The following is a 26,291-nucleotide window of genomic DNA, read 5'->3' as shown; positions in this document are numbered from 1 at the left end:
TAGCAATTATTTTATGAATAGCATTTTTACATGAAGATGAAATATTTCATGAGTTCATAGTGATACTTTAGTATTGAAAGTGAAAGTGAAGTCGCTCAGTCGTCTCCGACTCTGGGACCCCATGGACTATAGCCTACCAGGCTTCTCTGTCCATGGGATTTTCCAGGCAAGAATACTGGAGTGTGTTGCCATTTCCTTCTCCAGGAGATCTTCCCGACCCAGGGATTGAACCTGGGTCTCCCGCGTTGTAGGGAGATGCTTTACCATCTGAGCCACCAGGGAAGTCACTTCAGTTTTAAGTTGTATCTTATTTCCAGCATGTTGAGAATCATGGTTCTCAAAGCTAGAGGGAATAATATAATTAGAACGTTATATAAATACTCATTTGTTTTATTCAACATTGCACACCCTAGGTCTCAAAGTGCCAGTATTAATGTTATAAACCAATATTATTTCCATAAAAGTTTAAACCATTTTTTCCTACATGTACTGTCCCCAGTTACTCTCCTATTCCATTTTTTTAAATGTATGTTTTCAGATTATATAGCTGTTATGCACTGTATTGTTTTAACTTGAACTCTTATACAGTTGCAGTTCTGCTAGTAACTGTTTTACACTGTTCATCAATAATTTTGTTCATGTCTCTCTAGACTTAGTTATCTTAAGCATGAGCTCTCATACATTTCTTGGGAAAGGTCCCTGGGAAAATTTAATTAAACTCACATTAATAACTGCTTGTGCTTTATTCTTGAAAGTTAGTTTTACTGAATATAAAATCCTTGGCTCATATATTTTCCCTGGCATAACTTAAGTGGGTTTCTCTGTGTTTTTCTTGTATAAAGTCCTATGATTATCTCATTTTATTTCCTTATCTGTTTGTTCTTTTTGCCTGTGTGCCCAAAGGAATTATTTTTTATAAGTCTATTAATTTTGCTAGAAAATGTCTTCATATTGATTTTTATTGGTAATTTTTGTAGATATTGATATGTAATATACTTGTGTGTGTATAGGTGTTACATGTAGTTTTTAGTAATGTCTTTTTTTTTCATAGAAACCATTATGTTTATTTTGGATCATCTTGACCTAACTTTAATATTTATTACTTTATATTGAATGTTTATTTAAAAAAATTTATTGTTTCATTTTTCTCTTAAAGTATTATTGGTTAGTTTTATAGTTGTGTCACTTTCTAATGTGGTCTTCATTTCTTTTTTTTTCTTTTCTCTTTTGTACTTTTTTACTTTAAATGGTTGTATAGAGTTTTAACACATATATTTTACATATACATAGCAATATATTTATCATAATTTATTTAATCAATCCTCTATGAATAAATATATATATATTTTTAGATTTTATTTTGTTTTATTTTTAATTTTTTTTTACTTTACAATATTGTTATTGGTTTTGCTATACATCAACATGAATCCGCCACAGGTATACACGTGTTCCCCATCCTGATTTGCATTCTTTCATGAGTTCTGCAGCTTAATTTGAGTCTATTAAATTCCAAATTAAGTGGTTCTTCATTAGTAATGTTTTTTAGCTTGTTTTGAAATAGATTACAGTTTGGCTTGATTTGATAGGCACATCTTTCTGGCATGCTCTCATTATTTTTAGAGGTGTTATTCTGGTCCTTGTTTTCTTTTTGCTTATAATAATTTTTTGTGGGCTTTGGCTTGGATATTTTTCCATTTTTTGGATGTGAATTTCTTTTTTCTTAAACTTGAAGATGAAGAAAGGTGTCACAATAACTCAAAAAGCTTCCTCTTCTGTTGCTGTCTCATGGTGTCTACAAGTAGGGAAACGCAATTCTAATATTTTTCTGACCCTATTCTTCTCTCATACTTTCATGTGGATCTTCTCTTCCTTTTGACTTTGTTTCTGTCCTGTGTAGTTTTGATTCCACTTCCAGTTTCTCTTTTACTTGGACCCTGTGCTGAAGGGGGTCTGTGGTGTGTCAGTTTGCATAGTATGTATGCCATTCCTTCAGACCTAACCAAGTTCTTTTGTATTGTGTATGCGTGCCAAGTTGCTTTGGTCGTTTCCGACTCTTTGTGACCCTACGGACTGTAGCCCCCCAGGCTTCTCTGTCCATGGGATTCTCCAGGCAAGAATACTGGAGTGGATTGCCATTACCTCTTCCAGGGTATCTTCCCAACCCAGGGATTGCATTCACATCTTTTATGTCTCCTGCATTGACAGGTGGATTCTTTACTACTAGCACCATTTCTCTCGTATTAACCCTATATGAAGTTATTTTATTGTGTAAAACTCCTCCAGTTAGTGTGGCTATTGAGTATCTATGGCAAACTTTAAGTTTTTTCTATTATCCTATCTGTTAGACATCCTGTTTTTACTGATTCCTAGATGGTGTACAGTGTTTCAGGTCTTATATCGTTGTTGGTTCGTTTTGTTTGACTGCATCGTCAGGGTTATTTATGTTAACCTTTGTATCTAAGCTTATTGAAAATGTTGTCCATGACTTCTCGGTTTTACCATCCAATTTTGTTTTTATATTGGGTTCTTAAAAAGTGTTCCTTGACTGTCATTGCCACTTTTCAAGAGTTCTCTTTTATTTTTCCCTTTTAAATATTTTTTTTCTCTTGGTATTGAGCAAAATTTTGTAAATGAGATGTTTTTTCAAAAAAATTTCTCTTAATCATAAGTCACTTTCGTGTGCATAATTGAATATTTTCTACTTCTTTCCATATGGAAACTAGTAAATGTATGTATATTTGTGTATTATCAAATAGAATAGAAAATAATCTGTGTGTGTACCTACTCAGGTAAAAATGATTCTTAAGTGTTAAGCCTACAAAACTTGGAGTTACATTATATTGAAAACATTTTCTTAAGGCTGACCTTATTTTTTAATTCTTATTCTAGAAAATAAAAATTTAAGATAAATGTTTTATTTTGGCTTTTTGATAGTTAGGAATGTTTTCGTATTTAAAGTTATTTGTTTTGAAACAAAATTGTTGCATTAAAAAAAACTTCTAAGTCTTACATATTTTACTCAGCATAATGCATTTGGTGTTAATCCAAACTGTTGCATTTATTGATAGATTATTGCTGCATTTGTATTCCTTTGTGTGGAGGTTTTATCCATTCACTCATCGAAGAACATCTTGGTTGTTTCCAGTGTTTAGTAGTTACTAATAGTGCTTCTGTAAGCATTCATGTATAGGTTTTGTGGGGACATATGCTTTCATTTCTCTGAGGTAAATACCCAAGAGTGGGATTACTAGGTTCATAGTTCAGTTCAGTTCAGTCACTCAGTCGTTTCTGACTCTTTGCAACCCCATGAACTGCAGCACGCCAGGCCTCCTTATCCATCACCAACTCCCGGAGTTTACTCAGACTCATGTCCCTTGAGTCAGTGATGCCATCAAACCATCTCATCCTCTGTCGTTTCCTTCTCCCACATTCAATCTTTCCCAGCATCAGGGTCTCTTCAAATGAGTCAGTTCTTCACATCAGGTGACCAAAGTATTGGAGTTTCAGCTTCAGCATCAGTCCTTCCAATGAATATTCAGGACTGATTTCCTTTAGGATGGACTGGTTGGATCTCCTTGCAGTCCAACAGACTCTCAAGAGTCTTCTCCAACACCACAGTTAACCCCATAAATAGTATAAAAAGGTTCATGGTAGGTATATGTTTATCTGTTTCAGGAACTGCCAAACAGTTTTCCAAGGTGGCCAAATCATTTAGCATTCCCAACAGCAAGATTTACAGTCTAGTTGCTATGTGTTCTTGCCAGAACTTGGCATTGTCAGTATTCTTTATTTTAGTTATATGGAAAGGCATGTAGAGGAATCTCCTTGATATTTCTCTAATATTTAATGATGTTGACCATCTCTTCATGTACTTTTTTTTCCTGTTTGTATCTGTCTTAAAAAACTTATTTACTTTAATTGGAGGATAATTATGATATTATGATGGTATTTGCCATACATGGGCATGAATCAGCCATGGGTGCACATGTGTCCCTCCATCCCGAACCCCTCTTCCATCTCCCTCCCCATCCCATCCCTCTGAGTTGTTCCAGAGCCCCGACTTTGAATCCCCAGCTTCATGCATGGAACTTGCACTGGTCATCTATTTTACATACACGTTTCAATTTCAGTGCTATTCTGTCAAATCATCCCAACCTCGCCTTCTCCCACAGAGTCCAAAAGTCTTTTCTTTACATCTGTGTCTCTTTTGCTGCCTTGCATATGGGATCGTCATTACTATCTTTCTAAATCCATATGTATTCTCTCTATATAATGTATTCCATATATATAATTCATTCCATATATATGTGTTAATATACTGTATTGATGTTTCTCTTTCTGACTTACTTCACTCTGTATAATAGGCTCCATTTTCATCCACTTCATTAGAACTGACTCAGATGCATTCCTTTTTATAGCTAAGTAATATTCCATTGTGTATATGTACCACAACTTCCTTATCCATTCATCTGCCGATGGCATCTAGGTTGCTTCCATGTCCTAGCTATTGTAAACAGTGCTGCAGTGAACATTGGGGTACATGTGTTCTTTCAGTTCTGATTTCTGGGATTGCTGGGTCATATGGCAGTTCTATTTCCAGTTTTTAAAGGAATCTCCACACTATTCTCCATAGTGGCTGTACCAGTTTTTCTTCCCACCAGCAGTGTAAGAGGGTTCCCTTTTCTCCACACCCTCTCCAGCATTTATTGTTTGTAGACTTTTTGATGGTGGCCATTCTGACAGGTGTGAGATGATATTTCATTGTGGTTTTGATTTACATTTCTCTAATAATGAGTAAGGGTGTTTGCTATGACCAGTGTGTTCTCTTGGCAATATTCTATTAGTCTTTGTCCTGCTTCATTCTATACTCCAAGGCCAAATTTGCCTGTTACTCCAGGTATTTCTTGACTTCCTACCTTTGCATTCCAGTCCCCTATAATGAAAAAAGAACATCATTTTTGGGTGTTAGTTCTAAGAGGTCTTGTTGGTCTTCACAGAATCGTTCAGCTTCTTCAGCATTACTGGTTGGGGCATAGACTTGGATTACTGTGATATTGAATGGTTTGCCTTGGAAATGAACAGAGATCATTCTGTTGTTTTTGAGACTGTATCCAAGTACTGCATTTTGAATTCTTTTGTTGACTATGATGGCTACTCTATTTCTTCTAAGAGATTCTTGCCCACAGTAGTAAATATAATGGTCATCTGAGTTAAATTCACCCATTCCAGTCCATTTTAGTTCACTGATTGCTAAAATGTCATGTTCATTCTTGCCATCTCCTGTTTGACCATTTCCAATTTGCCGTTATTCATGGACCTAACATTCAAGGTTCTTATGCAGTATTGCTTTTTATAGCATTAGACTTCACTTCCATCACCAGTCACATCCACAACTGGGTGGTGTTTTTGCTTCAGCTCTGTCTCTTCATTCTTTTGGGAGTTATTTCTCCACTGATCTCCAGTAGCATATTGGGTACCTACCGACCTGGAGAGTTTATCTTTCAGTGTCCTATCTTTTTGCTTTTTCATACTGTTCATGGGGTTCTCAAGGCAAGAATACTGAAGTGGTTCGCCATTCTCTTCTCCAGTGGACCACGTTTTGATGCTTTTGAACTGTGGTGTTAGAGACTCTTGAGAGTCCCTTGAACAGCAAGGAGATCCAGCCAGTCCATCCTAAAGGGAATCAGTCCTAAATATTCATTAAAAGCACTGATGCTGAAGCTGAAACTCCAATACTTTGGCCATCTGATGTGATAACTGACTCATTTGAAAAGTCCCTGATGCTGGAAAAGATTGAAGGTAGGAGGAGAAGGGGACGACAGAGGATGAGATGGTTGGATGGCATCACCGACTCAATGGACATGAGTTTGAGTAAACTCCAGGAGTTGGTGATGGACAGGGAAGCCTGGTGTGCTCCAGTCCATGGGATCACAAAGAGTTGGGTATGACTGAGTGACTAAACTAAACTGAACTGAATAATGAGTGATGTTTTGCATCTTTTCCTGTGTTTGTTAGCCATCTGTATGCCTTCTTTGGAGAAATGTCTGTTTAGTTCTTTGGCCCACTTTATTGGGTCACTCATTTTTCTGATATTCAACTGCATGATCTGCTTGTATATTTTGGGTCTTAATTCTTTGTCAGTTGTTTAATTTGCTGTTATTTTCTCTCATTCTGAAAGCTGCCTTTTCACCTTGCTTATAGTTTCCTTCATTGTGCAAAAGCTATTAAGTTTAATTAGGTCCCATTTGTTTATTTCTGTTTTTATTTCCATTAGTCTGGGTTGTGGGTCACAGAAGATCTTGCTGTGATTTATGTCGGAGAGTGTTCTGCCTATGTTTTCCTCTAAGAGTTTTATAATTTCTGGTCTTACATTAGATCTTTAATCCATTTTGAGTTTATTTTTGTGTATTGTGTTAGAAAGTGTTCTAGTTTCATTCTTTTACATGTGGCTGACCAGTTTTCCCAGCACCACTTCTTAAAGAAATTGTCTTTTCCCATTGTATATTTTTGCCTCCTTTGTCAAAGATAAGGTGTCCACAGGAGTGTGGATTTATCTCTGGGCTTTCTGTTTTGTTCCATTGATCTATGTTTCTGTCTTTGTGCCAGTACCATACTGTCTTGATGACTAGCTTTGTAGTATAGTCTGAAGTAAAGAAGGTTGATTCCACCATTTCCATTCTTCTTTCTCAATATTGCTTTGGCTCATCAAGTTTTTTGTTTCCATACAAATTGTGAAATTATTTGTTCTAGTTCTGTGAAAAACCCTGTTGGTAGCTTGATAGGGATTGCATTGAAACTATACATTGCTTTGTGTTGTATACTCATTTTCACTGTATTCATTCTTCTAATCCACAAGCATGGCATATTTCTCCATCTCTTTGTGTTGTCTTTGACTTCTCTCATCAGTGTTTTCTATTTTTCTATATATAAGTCTTTCGTTTCTTTCAATTCAGTTCAGTCACTCAGTCGTGTCCGACTCTTTGTGATCCCATGAATTACAGCACACCAGGCCTTTCTGTCCATCACCAACTTCTGGAGTTCACTCACACTCACGTCTATTGAGTCAGTGATGTGATCCAGCCAACTCATCCTCTGTCATCCCCTTCTCCTCCTGCCCCCAATCCCTCCCAGCATCAGAGTCTTTTCCAATGAGTCAACTCTGCGCACGAGGTGGCCAAAGTACTGGAGCTACAGCTTCAGCATCATTCCCTCCAAAGAACACCCAGGACTGATCTCCTTTAGGATGGACGGGTTGGATCTCCTTGCAGTTCAAAGGACTCTCAAGAGTCTTCTCAAACACCACAGTTCAAAAGCATCAATTCTTTGGTGCTCAACTTTCTTTATAGTCCAGCTCTCACATCCATACATGACTACTGGAAAAACCATAGCTTTGACTAGATGGTCTTTTGTTGGCAAAGTAACGTCGCTGCTTTTGAATATGCTGTCTAGGTTGGTCATAACTTTCCTTCCAAGGAGAAAGCATCTGTCTTTTAATTTCATGGCTGCAGTCACCATCTGCAGTGATTTTGGAGACCCCAAAAATAAAGTCTGACACTGTTTCCCCTTCTATTTCTGATGATGTGATAAGACCAGATGCCATGATCTCAGTTTTCTGAATGTTGAGCTTTAAGCCAACTTTTTAACTCTCCTCTTTCACTTTCATCAAGAGGCTTTTTAGCTCCTCTTCACTTTCTGCCATAAGGGTGGTGTCATCTGCATATCTGGGGTTATTGATATCTCTCCCAGTAATCTTGATTCCAGCTTGTGCTTCTTCCAGCCCAGCGTTTCTCATGATGTACTCTGCATAGAAGTTAAATAAGCAAGGTGACAGTATACATCCTTGACGTTCTCCTTTTCCTATTTGGAACCAGTCTGTTGTTCCATGTCCAGTTCTAACTGTTGCTTCCTGACCTGCATATAGGTTTCTCAAGAGGCAGGTCAGGTGGTCTGGTATTCCCATCTCTTTCAGAATTTTCCACAGTTTATTGTGATCCACACAGTCAAAGGCTTTGACATAGTCAATAAAGCAGAAATAGATGTTTTTCTAGAACTCTCTTCCTTTTGCCATGATCCAGTTTGCTGGCATATTGAGTGCAGCACTTTCACAGCATCATCTTTCAGGATTTGAAATAGCTCAACTGGAGTTCCATCACCTCCACTAGCTTTGTTTGTAGTGATGCTTTCTAAGGCCCACTTGACTTCACATTCCAGAATGTCTGGCTCTAGGTGAGTGATCACACCATTGTGGTTATCTGGGTTGTGAAGATCTTTTTTTGTACAGTGGTTCTGTGTATTATTGCTACCTCTTCTTAATATCTTCTGCTTCTGTTAGATCCATACTATTTCTGCCCTTTATTGAACCCATCTTTGCATGAAATGTTCCCTTGGTGTGTCTAATTTTCTTGAAGAGATCTCTAGTATTTCCCATTCTGTTCTTTTCCTCTGTTTCTTTGCATTGATCACTGAAGAAGGCTTTCTTATCTCTCCTTGCTATTCTTTGGAACTCTGCATTCAGATGCTTATATCTTTCCTTTTCTCCTTTGCTTTTTGCTTCTCTTTTTTTCACAGCTATTTGTAAGGCCTCCCTAGAAAGCCATTTTGCTTTTTTGCATTTCTTTTCCATGGGGATGATCTTGATCCCTGTCTCCTGTACAATGTCATGAACCTCATTCCATAGTTCATCAGGCACTCTATCTATCAGATCTAGTCCCTTAAATCTATTTCTCACTTCTACTGTATAATCATAAGGGATTTGATTTAGGTCATACCTGAATGCTCTAGTGGTTTTCCCTAGGAAAATTTATTCCTAAGTATTTTATTCTTTTCATTGCAATGGTGAATGGGATTGTTTCCTTAATTTGTTTTTTTTGTTGTTGTTGTTGTTAGTGTATAGGAATGCAAGGGATTTCTGTGTATTAATTTCATATCTTACAACTTTACTAAATTCATTGATTAGCTCTAGTAATTTTCTGTAGAGAATCATGTCATCTGCAAACAGCGAGAATTTTACTTACTCTTTTCCAGTCTGGATTCCTTTCATTTCTGTTTCTGTTCTGATTTCTATGGCTAGGACTTTCAAAACTATGTTGTATTGTTGTGTGAGATTGGACACTCTTGTCTTGTTCCTGACTTTAGAGGAAATGCTTTCAAATTTTTGCCATTGAGGATAATGTTTGCTGTGGGTTTGTAGTACATGGGTTTTATTATGTTGAGGTATGTTCCTTCTGTGCCTGCTTTCTGGAGAGTTTTCATCATAAATGGGTGCTGAATTTTATTAAAGCTTTTCTCTGCCTCTATTGTGATAATCATATGATTTTTATCTTTCAATTTATTAATATGCATCACATTGATTTGTGAATACGGAAGAATCCTTGCATCCCTGGAATAAAACCCACTTCATCATGATGTATGATTTTTTTTTTAATATCTTCATGTACTTTTTATGCCCATTGATAGGTCCTCTTTGGTAAAATATGTTTTAAGTGTTTCCACTCAATTTAAATGGGTTATTTTCTTGCTGTTGAGTTTTGAGAGATTTTTACATATGCTCGATGCAGATTCATTGTTGAATATGTGATATGCAAATATTTTTTCCTAGTTTGTACCTTGTCTTTTCATTCTCTTAGAAGTATTATTTGTAAAGCAAAGGTTTGTTAGTTTTAATAAATTCTAATTTATCCTTCTATCTGTTATACATTATGATTCTATTGTCACATCTCAGGACATTCTACCTAATACCAAGGTATATATATTTTCCTTTATGTTTTCTTCTGAAACTTGAGACTGTTACATTTGCACTAATTATTGCATATCATTTATGTATGATTTTTGTATGTGAAGTGTAAGGTTCATTTTTATATGTAAATATTCAATTGTTCCTCTACCTCATTTTAAAATTTATTTTTAATAGAAGGATAATTTTTTTACAGTGTTTTGTTGGTTTTTGCCATACAACACAAATAAACCATGCATGTATATATATCCCTTCCCTCTTGAACCGCCCCCCTCCCTGCCCTATCTTCCACCCCACCCCATCCCTCTAGGTTGTCACAATACCTGGTTGAACTCCCTGTGTTACATAGAACCTTCCCATTGGCTAGCTGTTTTACATATGGTAATGTATATGTTTCAGTGCTACACTCTCAGTTCATCTGACCCTCTCATTCCCATACTGTGTCCACAAGTCTGCTCTCTATGTCTTTGTGTTTATTCATGCCTTGCAAATAGGTCCATCAGTACCATTTTTCTCAATCTATCTATATGCATTAATATATGATACTTGTTTTTGTCTTTTTGATTTACTTCGTTCTGTCTAACAGGCTCTAGGTTCATCCATTAGAACTGACTCAAGTTCATTCCTTTTTATGGCTGAGTAATATTCCATTGTATACATGTATCACAACTTCTTTATCCATTTATCTGTTGATGGACATCTAGATTGCTTTCATGTCCTGGTTCTTGTAAATAAGTGCTGCAGTGAATGTTTTGGTGCCTGTGTCTTTTTCAGTTATGGTTTTCTTAGGATATATGCCCAGTAGTGGTATTGCTGAGTCATATGGTAGTTTTATTCCTAATTTTTAAAGGAGTCTCCATGCTGTTGTCCATAGTGGCAGTATCAATTTACATCCCCACCGTCTGTGCAAAAGGGCTCCCTTTTCTCTACACCCTCTCCATCATTTATTGTTTGTAGATTTTTTGATGATGGCCATTCTGACTGGTGTGAGATGACATTTCATTGTAGTTTTCACTTGCATTTCTCTAGTAATGAGCGATGTTGAGCATCCTTTCATGTGTTTGTCGGCCTTCTGTATGTCTTATTTGGAGAAATATCTGGTTAGGTCTTTTGCACATTTTTTATTTGGGTTTTTTGTTTTTGTGGTATTGAGCTGCATGAGCTGCTTGTATATTGAATCTAACTTTAGAGATAGAAATTTTAAAATGCAACAAATTTTAAAATCATTTCTTTAAAGTTAGATTCTCCTGATATGATTTCTGATCTCTCATTCTAGATATCTAGTTACTTCTTTATATTCACAAATTTGTATTGCATCCTGGTCTAAAAAATGAGATGAGATATGGCCAACAAAGGTAATTTTTCTTCAACAGATTTAAGACGGAGAATTTGTATATTAGTTTTCCAGGGCTGCCATAATAAAGTACAAACACTGGGTAGCCTGAACAACAGAAATGAACTTTCTCACATTTCTGGAGGCTGGAAGTCTGAGGTCATGATTTTGGCAGGATAGGCTTTTCTGAGGCTTGTGTGTTTGACTTGTGGATGGTCTAGCATCTTCTCCCTGTGTCTTCACAGGGCCTTCCCTCTGTGCATGTCTGTGTGCAGATTTCTTCTTCTTCTTCTTCTTTTTTTTTTTTTTTTTTTACAAAGACACCAGTCATATTGGATTAGTGCTCACCCTAATGTCTTCACTTTAATTGATTACTCTTGATTGCTCTTAGAGTTCCTATCTCTAAATATAGCCACATTCTGAGGAACTGGGACTTAGAGCTCCAACAGATACATTTTGAGTGTGACACAGTTGACACCATTAACAGTGTCTTGGTTATGATCCTCGCACAGGGCTTGGAAACTAATCAGTGTTCAGTACCTTCTTGGTGCCCTGTGCTAAAGCCTGGCATTGGTGTTGGAAAATAGTAAGTTACAGAGTCAGGAGTTTGTGATTTTGGGGAGAAAGGAACAAACAAATAATATAACCCAGTGTAAAAACAATAATGAAGGCAAAATAAAATTCAAAACAGTATGAGAGAGAGAGAGAACTATCATCTAGGATGCTACCCTCCATAGATTTGAGCTAGAAAGCTGGCAGTTCACAGTGCATGGCAATATGATCTTGGGCAAATTAACTGGCTTTATAACCTCACTTAGCTCATCTGTAAAATGGGGAATTGCTCTCCTTGGTTTTTAGGATGATTAAGTGAAATAATGTATAAAACTATAACCATAGTAAAAAGCAATGCAGTACTACAAATAATTATAGAATGGTATGAATAGAATAATCAACATGAACGCACTGACAACCAGAATGATGGCTGGCTGTAAGGAACTGATATGGCTCTGTTGGTGTGTACCACCTGACCATATGCTTTGTGGATAGATGTACCAGAGTCACAGTACATGTGCATTTCTTTCCTGTTTGGAAACTTTATGGTGAGAGACCTTTCCCCAGGAACACTTAGATTCAGCAATGTGGTGATTCATACTCAGATATGAGGAGGATCCTAGTTGTGTGGTTATATGTGTTTGAGAGAGATATCTTCATGTATCAGAACTGGGAGTTTGGAGATGGGGGGCTGTAGTTTCAAAAATGTCTTCCTGGTGATTCTGTTACTGTCTCCCCTTTTTTTCTCTTACAACCAAAATACATCTGAAACATTTGCCTGTAGTTACTAATGCAGGTGATACTTGCTGTAGCCCTTACCGGAGAATCAGACAAGGAAATGTAATGGCCCTGCAGGCAGGGGATCATGAACTTTAAGCACAGGATCGTGATGTGTCCAGGGAATTGGAGGTGCTATGATTTAGTGACTGAAGAATAAGGTGTAAAACCTAAGGGGTTGGGGGTGATCATATGCTGGCGCACATAAAGTAAAAGGAATGGGAATCCTCTAGTGACGACTTTATAATACTGAACTATCTGTTGAAAAATGCTTAAAATGCTTACTTGCCAGTGTGTTAGAGTTCTTCAGAGAAACACAATAAATGAGATGTGTATACACACAGTAAGGAATTGGGTTATATGATTATAGGTTATCAAGACTGACAAGTCCAAAATCTACAAAGCCAGTATCCCAGTTCAAATCCAAAGGCCAGCAGACTTGTGTGGAATCATAAAGAGCCAGGTTTCAGTGTAAAGCTGTTACACAGGAGATTCATTTCTTACTTGGTGAGAGGGTCAACCTTTTGTTTTACTTGGGTCTTCAAGTGATTGGATGAGGCCCACGCATATTAGGGAGAGCCATCTGCTTTACTTAGTTTACAGATATAAATGTTAAACTCATCTAAAAATACCCACAGCAAACACCCAAATTATGTGTGACCAAATATCTGGGCATCCTGTGACTCCATCAAGTTGACAAAGTTAATCACCATAGCCAGTAAAGTAAAATCAAGTTTCACATTATTTTTGGCATTATTTATTAATTATTGGCAATCATACATATACGTTGGCCGTTTAGAAGTTGTCATGCATGGGGAGGAAGATTCCACTCAAACTGAAAATTTTGAGTTTGTTAATTAATGCTTACAGCTTTTATACTAACCTATTGATTTCCAAGTTATGTTCCAGTTTTTTATGTTAAGTCCCTTTGAGAGCTGTGTGACACCAAATGTGATCTATAAATCAAATTATTCAATATAAATTCGAGTACATGTTTAAAATGATTTTTTAGGGGAATGTACCCTACTGGTTTAGATACCAAAATATTTCCTCATGTGACACAGGTGCCTTTTAGAAAAATTTTTAAAAAGTTGTTTATAAAAGAGGGTAGTATGAAGATTGAAACTCAGAGTAATATTAGTCATCAAGTTGACTGGTCAGGTATGATTTAATTTCAGTGGTTTTCCAATTTATCCTTAGGTTGTTTGAGGGGAGAGAACAAAGAATAGATTCTTGTGTGAGTGTTTTTATGATTCTGGGAAGTCAAATGATTTTATGTTTTTTTTTCCTCAGTGCTATTGTTTTTATTTTACCCTCTAAAAACTTCTAAGAAGTGCTTTATTAATAGTTAGAACAGTAGATTAAGAATTCTAAAGGCTTCTGTTTTTCTTTTGATTTCATCATTAACCTCAAGGAAGTTGTTAAATACTTTGTTTGCATTGAGAAATAATAAGGATTAATCATATTGTGTTGAGAAAGTGTTTTGTGCTTCCTGAAAAAAGTGAATTTAAAATATGTGCATTTTCTCCCCTCTTCCTGAGTTGAGAAATACTAGAATAAATGTGGACTTGAGGAGGTACAGTTTGAGTTCTGTTCCTATAGCTACATTCCTTCTCATTTTAGCCTTCCATCTGCATGGCACAAGTCTGTCATAGCAGATGTTTTTTGTTGATAAAGATCTTAAGTACATCAACATTGTCAGTTAAGGTTGTCAGTGTGTGTCTGTGGAATCATTAATAGAAATCTTATAAGATGCTTTAACATGGGGCTTCCCAGGTGGCACAGTGGTAAAGAACCCACCTGCTGATGCAGGGGACATGGGTTCAATCCCTGGTTAGGGAAGGTCCCCTAGAATAGGAAATGGCAACCCACTCCAGTATTCTTGCTTGAAAAATTCCATGTGCAGAGAAGCCTGGTGGGCTGCAGTCCATGGGGTTGTAAAGAGTTGGACATGATTGAGCCACTGAGCACAAACACAAGATGCTTTAGGCTAGGTCTGGTGGACAAATTAAGACATGAATAATTAGAATTAGAAAGTATCTATTTCAACTTTAGAAGATTTCAGTGGTGAAAACAGGGTACTATTTATTACTTAAGATGTGTATTCCAGGACTTCCCTGGTGATCCACTGGTTAGGACTCTGTGCTGTCATTCCTGGGTCCCTGGGTTCAATCTTTGATCAGGGAACTAAGATTCTGCATGCTACGTGGCATGGACAAAAAAGAAAAAAAGATATGTATTCCATTACCACACAGAACTACTGCATATTTGGTGAAACTTTGAAACTTGAAAAAAAGTGGGGCAAAGTTGATAGGGATTGTTTATTAAACTCTGAAAGGTGAAGACCGCAAGACACTGTGTGGAATTAGAGGTAGGCCATATAGGGACTTCCCTGGTGGCTCAGATGGTAAAGCGTCTGCCTACAGTGTGGGAGACCTGGGTTTGATCCCTGGTCAGGAAGATCCTCTGGAGAAGGAAATGGCAATCCACTCCAGTCTTGCCTGGAAAATCCCATGGACAGAGGAGGGCAGTAGGCTAAGTCCATGGGGTTGCAAAGAGTTGGACATGACTGAGCAACTTCACTTTCACTATATTTTGATAAGATAAAAGGAGTCTTAATTTATATCTTACTGAATGTATATGACCATAAAAGCATTTATTCTGTGAATATTTATTGGGGAAGTACTTGTACAAAGCATTATGCATAACTTTACATATGTTAACTCATACAGTCTTTATTAATCCTCCTATAGGATCTTTTATTATTCCCATATCTTCTTTTAGATACTTATAAACTCCTTATATTGGGCTTCCCTGATGGCTCAGTGGTAAAGAATCCACTTGCAACGCAAGAGACGCAGGAGATGCGAGTTTGATCCCTGGGTCAGAAAGATCCCCTGGAGGAGGGCATGGGAACCCACTCCAATATTTCTGCCTGGAGAATCCCATGGCCAGAGGAACCTGGAGGGCAGGAACCTGGAGGGCTACAGTCCATGGGATCACAAAGTGTCAGACACAACTGAAGTGACTAAGCACAGAATAGACTCCTTATATTAATAGAAAAAAATGGCTTTACATAGAAATTGCTAGTCCCCTTTCTCATTTCATACATGTAAAATGCTGTCAAAATATGACTATATTATTTGTAGAATCTTTTCAGATATAAAATTTGTGTAAAATTTTGAAAAACTGCATTTGCCTCAGTAATTTCACCAATATCAGACACCAAGAAGTGACTCATACCTGTAATTGAAATATAAACATGGCATTTTATTCTTATGGTATTGCCTTTACAGTATTGAGCAAGACATGGCTAAATTGTAAACCCCAGTGAGTCATGCAGATCAGTGTAGGAGTTGGGTGGGTTTGGGTTTCTCTAAAAGTTTCACACCCCAAATATCAAAGGGAAATGAGTAACACAGTACCTTTTTTTCTCACTAACCTTTTCATTCTCCAATGACCACAGTTGGAGAAGGAAATGGCAACCCACTCCATTATTCTTACCTGGAGAATCCCAGGGATGGGAGCCTGGTGGGCCGCCATCTATGGGGTCGCACAGAGTAGGACACGACTGACGTGACTTAGCAGCAGCAATGACCACAATATGCACATGATAGAACACTGAAAAAATACCCCCAAATGGTTATACTCAAAAAGATTTGTACCACTTTGGGGGAATTAACCAACTATAGTAGGTAATTTGTATATTTTTAAAGATACAGAAATCTTTATAAATCTCACAATATAGCAAATTAGTGCAGTGCGTAAACTGAGATTTTCACCCTGGCTGAGCATCAGAATCACTTTTGGAGCTTCAAAAATAGAGGCAAGAACCTTGTTGGTTGAGTTATACACATGTATTTTAAAAATAAAAAGGCAAAGCAGAAAGGATACTGAGAGTTGTTTCTTACGTGCAACCATGGTTGAGAACCAGTTGAACCTAGTTTAGACTTGAAAAGACCACAGCCAGGCAGAAAATTAATCATTGTTGGTGGTAAAGGACATTGATATGGACTGTAGAAACTGTAAGAAAGTGGCCAACTGGGACAGACCTCTGTGTAGAATATAAGTGAGAATTACTGAGACCAGCAGGCAATACAGAAACCACATAATAAAAGATTTACTTTGTTCATTATTACGTCACATTGTCTTGAATCTAGACCCTTACTTATGTTTTGCTCAGTTGATCTTTGATGAACAGAGGAGAATTTACTTGATGTATGGCAAAATCAATACAATATTGTAAAGTCATTAGCCTCCAATTAAAATAAATAAATTAAAAAAAGTGAGTGAAAAAAAGATACAATTTATATAATTTAAGTTGTATATCAAATACAATCATATTTGTTGATTGTATGTATTGTGAAATGATTACCACAATAAGATTAGGTAACAGATCCATCACCTCACATAATTAAAACTTTAGATGAATTTTAAAGCCTCTGACTATGTGTATATGTGTGTATATAAATTTATTTTTTATCGTGTATTGTTTGTTTTGGGGATTTGAATATTTAATATACTTTCAAACTTAAAAGATGTAAGAATAGTGCATATAACTTCCATATGTCTTTTATGCAGATTGAGTGAAAGTCACTTGGTTGTGTCCAACTCTTTGCGACCCCAAGGAATTTTCCAGGCTGGAATGCTGGAGTGGGTAGCCGTTCCCTTCTCCAGGGAATCTTCTCAACTCAGGGGTAGAATCCCAGGACTCCCGCATTGCAGACAGATTCTTTACCAGCTGAGCCACCAGGGAAGCACATGGATACTGGAGTGGGCAGCCTGTCTCTTCTTCAGGGGATCTTCCTGACCCAGGGGTTGAACTGGGGTCTCCTGCATTGCAGGTGGATTCTTAACCAGTGGAGATACCAGGGACTCCCTTAAAAGCTGTAAGAATAGTACATATGACTTCCACCTGTGTTTCAGGCAGATCAGCATTTCACTGATCTTTTACATCTTGCCCCTGTTGCTTTTTCGCTTCTCTATGTGTGAGCTCCCTTGGGCATGCTCATGCTCTCCTTTGCTCTTTCTTTCTCTTTCCTGTCTGCCTTATGGAATTGTGAATTAATTAGTTGGTGTTTTAGGCTGCTAAATTTTTTGACCACTCATTGCACAATAGCAGACTAATAAAAACAATAAAAATTAATAACTCATAAGTTAAATGAGAAATCACAGTGGAAATCGGAAATGTATACAGTGAGAAAAATGAAAATGAAATAATTTAAACTGAAAAATATCACAAAGTTTAATGTATAGATTAAGCTGTTATTAGAGCCTTAAGTTTTGATCCTTGAACAACATGGGGGCTGGAACCTCACCTTCCATATAGTATAAAATTTATGGATAACTCTACAGTTGACCTTCTGTGTCTGAGGTTCTGCCTCTGCAGATTTAACCAGTCACAGTTGTGTAGTACTGTAGAATGTATATATGGAAAGACTCCATCTGTAAGTGGATTTTCACAGTTTAAACCTGTATTGTTCAAGGGTTGACTGTATTAGAAAAAAGGAAAAGCAGAGAGCCCACTATTTAAGCGTCTTTTGTAAGAAATTAGAACAGTGAATTAAACCCAAAGATAGTGGAATGAAGAAGATATTGAAGAAAATAGTAAGGATTTAAAAAATAGTAAGGACTTAAAAAATAAGCCTAAGATAGAGTCAATAAAACTTTCTTTTGAAAATGTTAATAAAGTTGATAAAACCTTTGCAAAATTCAACATGAAAAATATTGAAGGCTCAAGTAATTATCATCAGAAATGAAAAGAGAGCATTGGCGCAACTCATAGACATTGCAATGAGATGTTGTAAATCACTTTGTTGGTCATCTTAAAGTGAAAGTGTTAGTTGCTCAGTCATGTTCGACTCTTTGCGACCCCATGGACTGTGGCCTCCCAGCTCCTCTGTCCATGGAATTCCCCAGGCAAGATTACTGGAGTGAATAGCTGTTCCTTTCTTCAAGGGATCTTCTGGACCCTGGAATCGAACTTGGGTTTTCCAAATTGCAGGCAGATTCTTTACTGTCTGAGTCACCAGGGAAGCCCTATAATGAAATATTGTAGCCTGGGTGGATTAAACAACAGTGTATTTCTCACAGTTCTGGAAGCTGGGAAGTCCAAGATCAAGGTGCTAGGAGATTTATTTCCCAGATAAGAGGTCTCGTCTGGGCTTGCAGAATCCTTACATGGATGAGAGAGGAAAATCTGGTGTCTTTTTCTCTTTTTATGAGGGCACTAATCTCATCATGGGGACTTCACTCTCATGATTTTATCTAAACCTATTTACCTCCCACAGACCCTGCCTCCTAATACTATCACATTGCGGGTTAAAGCTTCAATATGAGTTTTGGAGGGAACACAAACATTCAGTCTACAGCTTTATGCTAGATTTTAGATCAGATGAACACATTCATAAGCAAATACAACTAGGAAAAGTAGTCTGTACATTTAAGACATGAATCTAACTGAAAATGCTACTACAAAAGCAGTTGGCTTTTCCCAGTGAATTTTACAAAACCATTAAAAAGAAGAAATAATGTCAATTTACATCAAATAACGTCAATTTCATGGTGACTGCAGCCATGAAATTAAAAGACACTTATTCCTTGGAAAAAAAGTTATGACTGACCTAGACAGCATATCAAAAAGCAGACATTAGTCATGTATGGATGAGAGAGTTGGACTATGAAGAAAGCTGAGTGCCAAAGAATTGATGCTTTTGAACTGTGGTGTTGGAGAAGACTTTTGAGAGTCCCTTGGACTGCAAGGTGATCCAACCAGTCTATCCTAAATGAAATCAGTCCTAAATTTTCATCTAAGGATGGATGCTAAAGCTGAGATTCCAATACTTTGGCCACCTGATGAGAAGAATGGACTCATTTGAAAAGACCTGATGCTGGGAAAGATTGAAGGCAGGAGGAGAAGGGGATTACAGAGGATGAGAGGGTTGGATGGCATCACTGACTCAATGGACATGAGTTTGAGTAAACTCCAGGAGTTGGTGATGGACAGGGAGGCCTGGCGTGCTGCAGTCCATAGGGTTGCAAAGTTGGACACAACTGAGTGACTGAACACATTTTTCCAGAAAACAGAAAAAGAGAGAACAGTTTTCCAATTTATCCTATGAAGGCAGTGTAAATGTTTAGTAAAAATCTGACAAGGACCTTAGAAGAAAAAAATTACAGGCTAATTTTTCTCATAAACATAGGAGCAATATTCCAAAGATTGCATTATCAGATTAAAACATGAGTTAGAAAAAAGGAGATAAAATTTTATTCACAATTGACATGTTTTTATATGTAAAAAATTGGAAATAAGTTGTAAACTCTTAGAATTTATAAGTGCATTTAGCACAGTTACTGAATACAAAAACTGTATAAAAATCTTAATATATTTTTGTGTATCAACAAAGAGAAAATGTAATAAAGTATTATTTGCAATAGCATCAACAAAGTTGTTTAGATATTTAGCAAACGTTACTAAAGGACTCTGTACTGGAGATTATAAAGCTTTGAGAAAAACTTAGGAAGATATTAAATAAAGAAATATATTCATAATTGAAAACCTTGATATTTTAAAGGTGTCATGTTTGTCTAAAAAGCAGGTGATTTTGAGCAAATTTATTGTAAAATTTATTGCAAAGATTCCACCCCCAAAAAAGCTTTCTTTTTAGAACAGCTGACACATGGCATAAAATTTGTATCATAGATTTTGAATTACTCCATTTTATTTATACAGTTGATCTTTGGACAACATGGGTATTAGAGGCACTGACCCTCCACAAAACTGAAAATCCACATGTAGTTTACAGTTGGTCTTCCTTGTCTCTTGGCTCAACCAACTGTGGATTATATAGCACCGTACCAAGAACTATACTACTTTCTGTTGAAAAACTGTATAAGTGGGTCCTTTGCAGATAAAACCCATGTTCAAGGGCCACCTGTAGTTCACTTTGAAGGGAGGTAATGTCAATTTTAATTTATTGTTGATTTTTACACTTGATAGAGCTTGGAATTCGGTAAAGGATATATGATGCAACAAAGAAGGGATATCTGCATATGTCGTGTTTTGTTTTAAAAAGTATTGTTTAGGCTCCGAGGTGCAGGCTGGTGGTCCTCGCTGGCTCCGTTTACCTGAGGGACCTGCGGCTGCCCCTGCCGGCGCTGCAGCCCCCCGGGAGCCCGGCCCCGAGGTGTCAGATATTTCAGTCAAAGGAAGAAATAGCTCTGAGTCTCCTAAGATGGAATCTGTTGTTTGGGAATGTGGTTGATCAACTTGACACGTTGGCCACATGGTATCCGATGTAATAAAATGAAAAGAGGCAAGATGATGTCATTTTCCCATATTGTGAAACCAAAAACAAATGCCTTTTGTGAGACCAAGCTAACACACCTCTGACAGTGCAAAGAGTAATTCTGTTTGAAGAACTTAACAGTAAGGTAGAAGAAATCCTTTCAAGCTGAGACCTGCAGGTGTACAAAGATCTAAAATACTTATTGAGTAGGCCAGATCATCTGAATCCCATTCCATCGAGAAAGCATGGCTATGAGTTGGATCGTCTTCTGTCTGTGGCCCTTGACTATGTTTGTGGGCCATATAGGTGGGCACAGTTTGTTTTCTTTGAGCCTATTACCTTGAGGATGTGCCAGGATTTGCCTTATAACACTGCCTTCACGCCCAATCTTCTGAATCACTATGACCAACAGACGGCAGTTTTAGCAATGGAGGTTCCCAGATTGTGGTGAGCCGTATCCTCGCCTGGTGGACCTGAATTTAGCTGGCGACCCTACAGAAGGAGCCTCATTGGCAGTGCAGAGGTGTCCTGGGGAGTTGCAAATCGATCCTGATCTTGGCTGTTCCGTTTTGCACATGCATGATTGTTCACCTACTTGTCCAAATATGTGCTTCAGGAGGGGAGAGCTTTCATTTGCTCAGTATTTCATAGGATTAATTTCAGTCATTTGCCTCTCTGCCAGGTTGTTTACTTTTTTAAATTTTTTGATTGATGTGATAAGATTCTGTTATCCTGAAAGACCCCTTATAATGTATGCCGTCTGCTACATGATGGTGTCATTAATTTTCTTTATTGGGTTTTTGCTTGAGGACCAAGTCACCTGCAGTGCATCCAGTCCTGCACAGTGTAAGGCTTCCACAGTGACCCAAGGATCTCATAACAAAGCCTGTATCATGCTTTTTATGAGACTCTATTTTTTTCACTATGGCTAGCAGCATTTGGTGGGTGATTCTTACCATCATGTGGTTCTTGGGGCTGTGCCAAAGTGGGGGTAGTGAAGCTATTGAGAAGAAAGCCTTGCTGTTTCATGCCAGTGTGTGGGGCATCCCTGGAACGCTGACCAGCATCCTTTTAGAGATGAATAAAATTGAAGGTGACGGTAAAAAATAAATAAATAAATAAAAATAAAAAGTATTGTTTATGTATTATCTTATAAATTAGTAAGAATTATAGTGGTGCCATCATATTCAATGTATATGTAGTCTGGGAAGGCCTTACAAATAGCTGTGAAATGAAGAGAAGCGAAAAGCAAAGGAGAAAAGGAAAGATATACCCATGTGAATGCAGAGTTCCAAAGAATAGCAAGGAGAGACAAGAAAGCCTTCCTCAGCGATCAATGCAAAGAAATAGAGGAAAACAACTGAATGGGAAAGACTAGAGATCTCTTCAAGAAAATTAGAGCAAGTGTCAGACTTTTTTTTTGGTGGGGGGCGGGGGGGCTCCAAAATCACTGCAGATGGTGACTGCAGCCATGAAATTAAAAGACGCTTACTCCTTGGAAGGAAAGTTATGACCAACCTAGACAGCATATTCAAAAGCAGAGACATTACCTTGCCAACTAAGGTCCATCTAGTCAAGGCTATGTTTTTGCCAGTGGTCATGTATGGATGTGAGAGTTAGACTGTGAAGAAAGCTGAGCACCAAAGAATTGATACTTTTGAACTGTGGTGTTGGAGAAGACTCTTGAGAGTCCCTTGGACTGCAAGGAGATCCAACCAGTCCATTCTGAAGATCAGCCCTGGGATTTCTTTGGAAGGAATGATTCTAAAGCTGAAACTCCAGTACTTTGGCCACCTCCTGTGAAAAGTTGACTCATTGGAAAAGACTCTGATGCTGGGAGGGATTAGGGGCAGGAGGAGAGGGGGACGATAGAGGATGAGATGGCTGGATGGCATCACTGACTCGATGGACGTGAGTCTGAGTGAACTCTGGGAGTTGGATGGACAGAGAGGCCTGGCGTGCTGCGATTCATGGGGTCACAAAGAGTCAGACATGACTGAGCAACTGAACTGAACTGATATGTAGTGAGTTACTTGATGCTTACACATTAGATTTTTTATTATAAGTTTTGGTATGTGAAAGAAACATTTGGAAATATAATCAGACTTTTACTAGGATGTTATAATGTCCAAATATTTCTCCAAATATTTGAGAGACTATAACACATATTTGAATTAACTTGGTTTTCAAAAGCTATTGCTTATATTATAGTTACAAGCAATAACTATAACCTTCTGATCTAAAGCTTTCAGGACACTCAAGTGTTCAGAACAGCATGCAACCATTACGTTCTGGCTTCACAGCATTCATTGCTGAATCATTCCATGTTTTTTTGAGTTCTTATTGTATCTTATCAAAATCTTGTATCTTATCACAGTAACTTCATGCTTATAATCTTTCTACCCCCAAAACATTAAGTTTTTAAAAAAATGTTGTTTCCCTTCATAGCTTTCACAGCCCCTTGCTTCCACTAAGCAAAACTTACTCACCTTTCAAGCGTGAACTCCTAGCTCATGTTAGTGTAAAGAATCATCTAATATTGTCAACCAAGTTATCTTTCTAATTGCAGTGATGTTCCATAGTACTTACTATCTTGACCATTCATTTGTGTTCTTAATTATATTTAATTAGGCTCCTGTATTTAAAACTTTTTATATTGTGTTGGGGTGCAGCTGACTAACAATGTTGTGATTCAAGTGAACAATGAAGGGACTCAGCCATACATACAAAGGTATCCAGTTCTCCCCCAAATTCTACTCTCTTCCAGGCTCCCACATTACATTGAACACAGATCCATGTGCTATACAGTAGATCCTTGTTGGCGATCCATTTTAAATATAGTAGTGTGTATGTGTCCATCCCAAACTCCCTAACTACCCCTTCCGTCCATTCCCCTAGCAATTGTAAATTTGTTTCGTGAGTCTGTTTCTATTTTGTAAATAAGTTCATGTCATTTTTTTTATAGATGCCACACATACGGGATGTCAGACAATATTTCTCCTTTTCTGTCTGACTTCCTTCACTCATTATGACAGTCTATTTACCATTGCTGCAAATGGCTTTATTTCATTCTTTTTAATGATTGAGTAATATTCCATTGTATATATGTACCACATCTTCTTTATCCACTCCTCTGTTGATGAACGTTTAGGTTGCTTCCATGTCTTGGCTCATGTAACAGAAAAGTATAGACATTTTCAACTTGGTAGGAGCCTTACTGATGGGTGAACACAGTCTTAAAAGGATAAAATGATTTTAAGATATTATAGCAGCTCCATTTTCAGTATAGTAGTACCTTCTCAATCTATTTAAATTACTGTTCCTGCATTAGTTTTCTTGAATTTGTAGGATGTAAAAGAGCGAATGTGAAATAATGTGAAACATTCTTATTATTTTTATAATTATGTTATTATAAAATACTTACAATTATAATTATGATATTTATAATATTAGTTTATAATATTTATAATTATAATAATTATAAGGTAGACAGCATGATAGGAAAAGCACAAGCTTTGGAAAGACCTGGGTCTAAGTACCTTGTGATGAGTAAAAACAGGAATTATAATACTTAGCTAATAATCCATATTTATTTTGAGCCATTAAATGGGATGATGACTATGAAACATTAGGAACTTTCATAGGAAAATCCTTGATGTTCAGTTTATGTCAGATAGCTCTTTTCATTTTAGTGCTGTAGAATAGCTGTGTGTTTGTGTGCTTAATTTCTTCAGATTTGGATTCTTTTTCTTCTAATCATAACCCGGTGATCTTGGGCAAGTTACTTTGTTTCTCTGAAGTAAAGTTTCCTTAATCTGTTTTGTAGATTCACAATAATACTGTTTGCAGGATCATCATGAGAATTGATGTGAATATAGGGTACGACTCTTGGAACATGTAATACTCTTGATAAGTGGGAAGTGGATAGTAGTAGGAATACCATTATCTGGTGACATTATTTTAAATGGTTTGTCATTCTCAGCTTTGTTTGGATGAATCATTAACTATTGTTTATAGAAAGCCTGTTATATGGACCCAGAAGCAGCTGGGTCAAGTGTTAAACCTACTTTGATTTGGGACTCCTATTTAAAATTAGGCTTTTTAAAAAAGTCCTTGACATAATACCATGAAATATTATCTTAAATTGGTAGTAATAAAGCCTTTTCTTAGTATTTTATATCTGCTATAAAGGAGAACTGTGTATATTTTGTGAGAGTGTATCCAAGGTTTACCAAGGTGACTATCGCTATGTCATACAGCTTATGATTTTAAATTATATAATTTCCAGCCTTCCAAATTTGGAGAATATCTATTTTTGGCTATTTTAACGTGTGATAATAGTTAAAGAGGCAGGAATGTAATTGAATTGACTGAACCTAAAGGAATGGCAAGGAAGATGCTGTGTGTCATCCAGGTACCAGATGACACAGTGAACTGTATGCAGGAGATATCTGATGGCCTAAAGAGATGATCTGCTCGAGAGAAGGGATTCCACCAGATCCTGGGGGGATTCCTTGTAAATGCAAAAGGACTGAAGTCTTGAGCGAAAGAGCTGTCGCCTCCAGTTACTCTCTTGAGATGTTTCTGAAGATCTCTTATTTCTGTTGCTTACATGATGTCCCAGTTATCTACCCACAAAATGTTAAATACATAGATTTACTGGCTTGATTGGTTAATGAGTCAAGAATATCTCTGTGTAGTTCAGGTCACTTCACTTGGCCCAAAGCCCACAAGCCCCTATTCAGTACTTATGAATAGCAGGTAAGTATAGGTTTCAGTGTAGTAGGGCTTTGTTTCATAATCTGTTTGAAGCTTAAAATTTCATCTCTTTTTTATTTCAGAAAGAATTTCACAACAAGTTTGTGTAGTTATGGACCCAAAAGAAGATGAAGAACATGTAGGTCATTGTCTTGAAGAAATGCTAAAAACGGAATTAAATGTAAGTATTCAAAGATCCAGTTTGATGAATGATATTAGATTGCCACATACTTTAGTTGTACAAAGATGCCTTCTCTTAGAAGGCATGAAAATGCTTTCAAGCTAATTTTCTTATTTTACTTGAATGGAATTCTTTGTTTTTCCTGCACTTTTGACTTGAGATACAGTCCATTCCTTTCATCTGCTCTCTTCTGGTCTTCCTCCCTAACTTCATCCTCTGAGTTCTATTTCTCCTTTAAAATTCAGAGTCAGTGTGGCTTCTTTAGAAAACCCCCCTGCCCTGGTACACTTGGGCCCCTGTGAGCTTGACACTTGTCTTGAGAGCCACAGTGTCTAGTGCATTCTACATACTTAACTAAAATTCACTGAAAACATGAAGAAACTAGATTGAGAGAAAAGAAGAGACAAACACATTTGCAAAAGATAGGATAATTATGATACTGAAGAGGTGAATGTGTGTTTCTTGCTGCCACCTCCTTTTTCTGAACTGGTCAGTGTCCAAGTTAACCTCATATTTAATATTAGGGTTAAGGAAATGCAGAAGTAGTAGTGGGTGTGGGGGGTGTATAGGAATTATGTACTACTTTTACCCCTAAGGACATCCATTATTTTTATAGTAATCTTGTGTTTTGAAATGTTTCGCTTGCCAAACTGATTTGTATTAAGTTTT

General features: G+C 37.1%; 1 protein-coding gene across 3 annotated transcripts in view; it reads left to right on the top strand.

Moving 5' to 3' along the window:
• The window catches only part of CRPPA (CDP-L-ribitol pyrophosphorylase A), a 373,738-nt gene that overhangs the window by 140,941 nt on the left and 206,506 nt on the right, over window positions 1-26,291 (top strand). For all 3 annotated transcript variants that reach the window (XM_068973240.1, XM_068973239.1, XM_068973238.1), the window contains one exon: window positions 25,525-25,622. In XM_068973240.1, the coding sequence (XP_068829341.1) occupies window positions 25,525-25,622 (98 nt within the window). The remainder of the gene's footprint in view (window positions 1-25,524; window positions 25,623-26,291) is intronic.

This window comes from Capricornis sumatraensis, chromosome 5 (assembly GCF_032405125.1).
Source record: "Capricornis sumatraensis isolate serow.1 chromosome 5, serow.2, whole genome shotgun sequence".
In the NCBI taxonomy this organism is placed as follows: Eukaryota; Metazoa; Chordata; class Mammalia; order Artiodactyla; family Bovidae; genus Capricornis; species Capricornis sumatraensis.
This window is presented reverse-complemented; position numbering and strand designations above follow the sequence as displayed.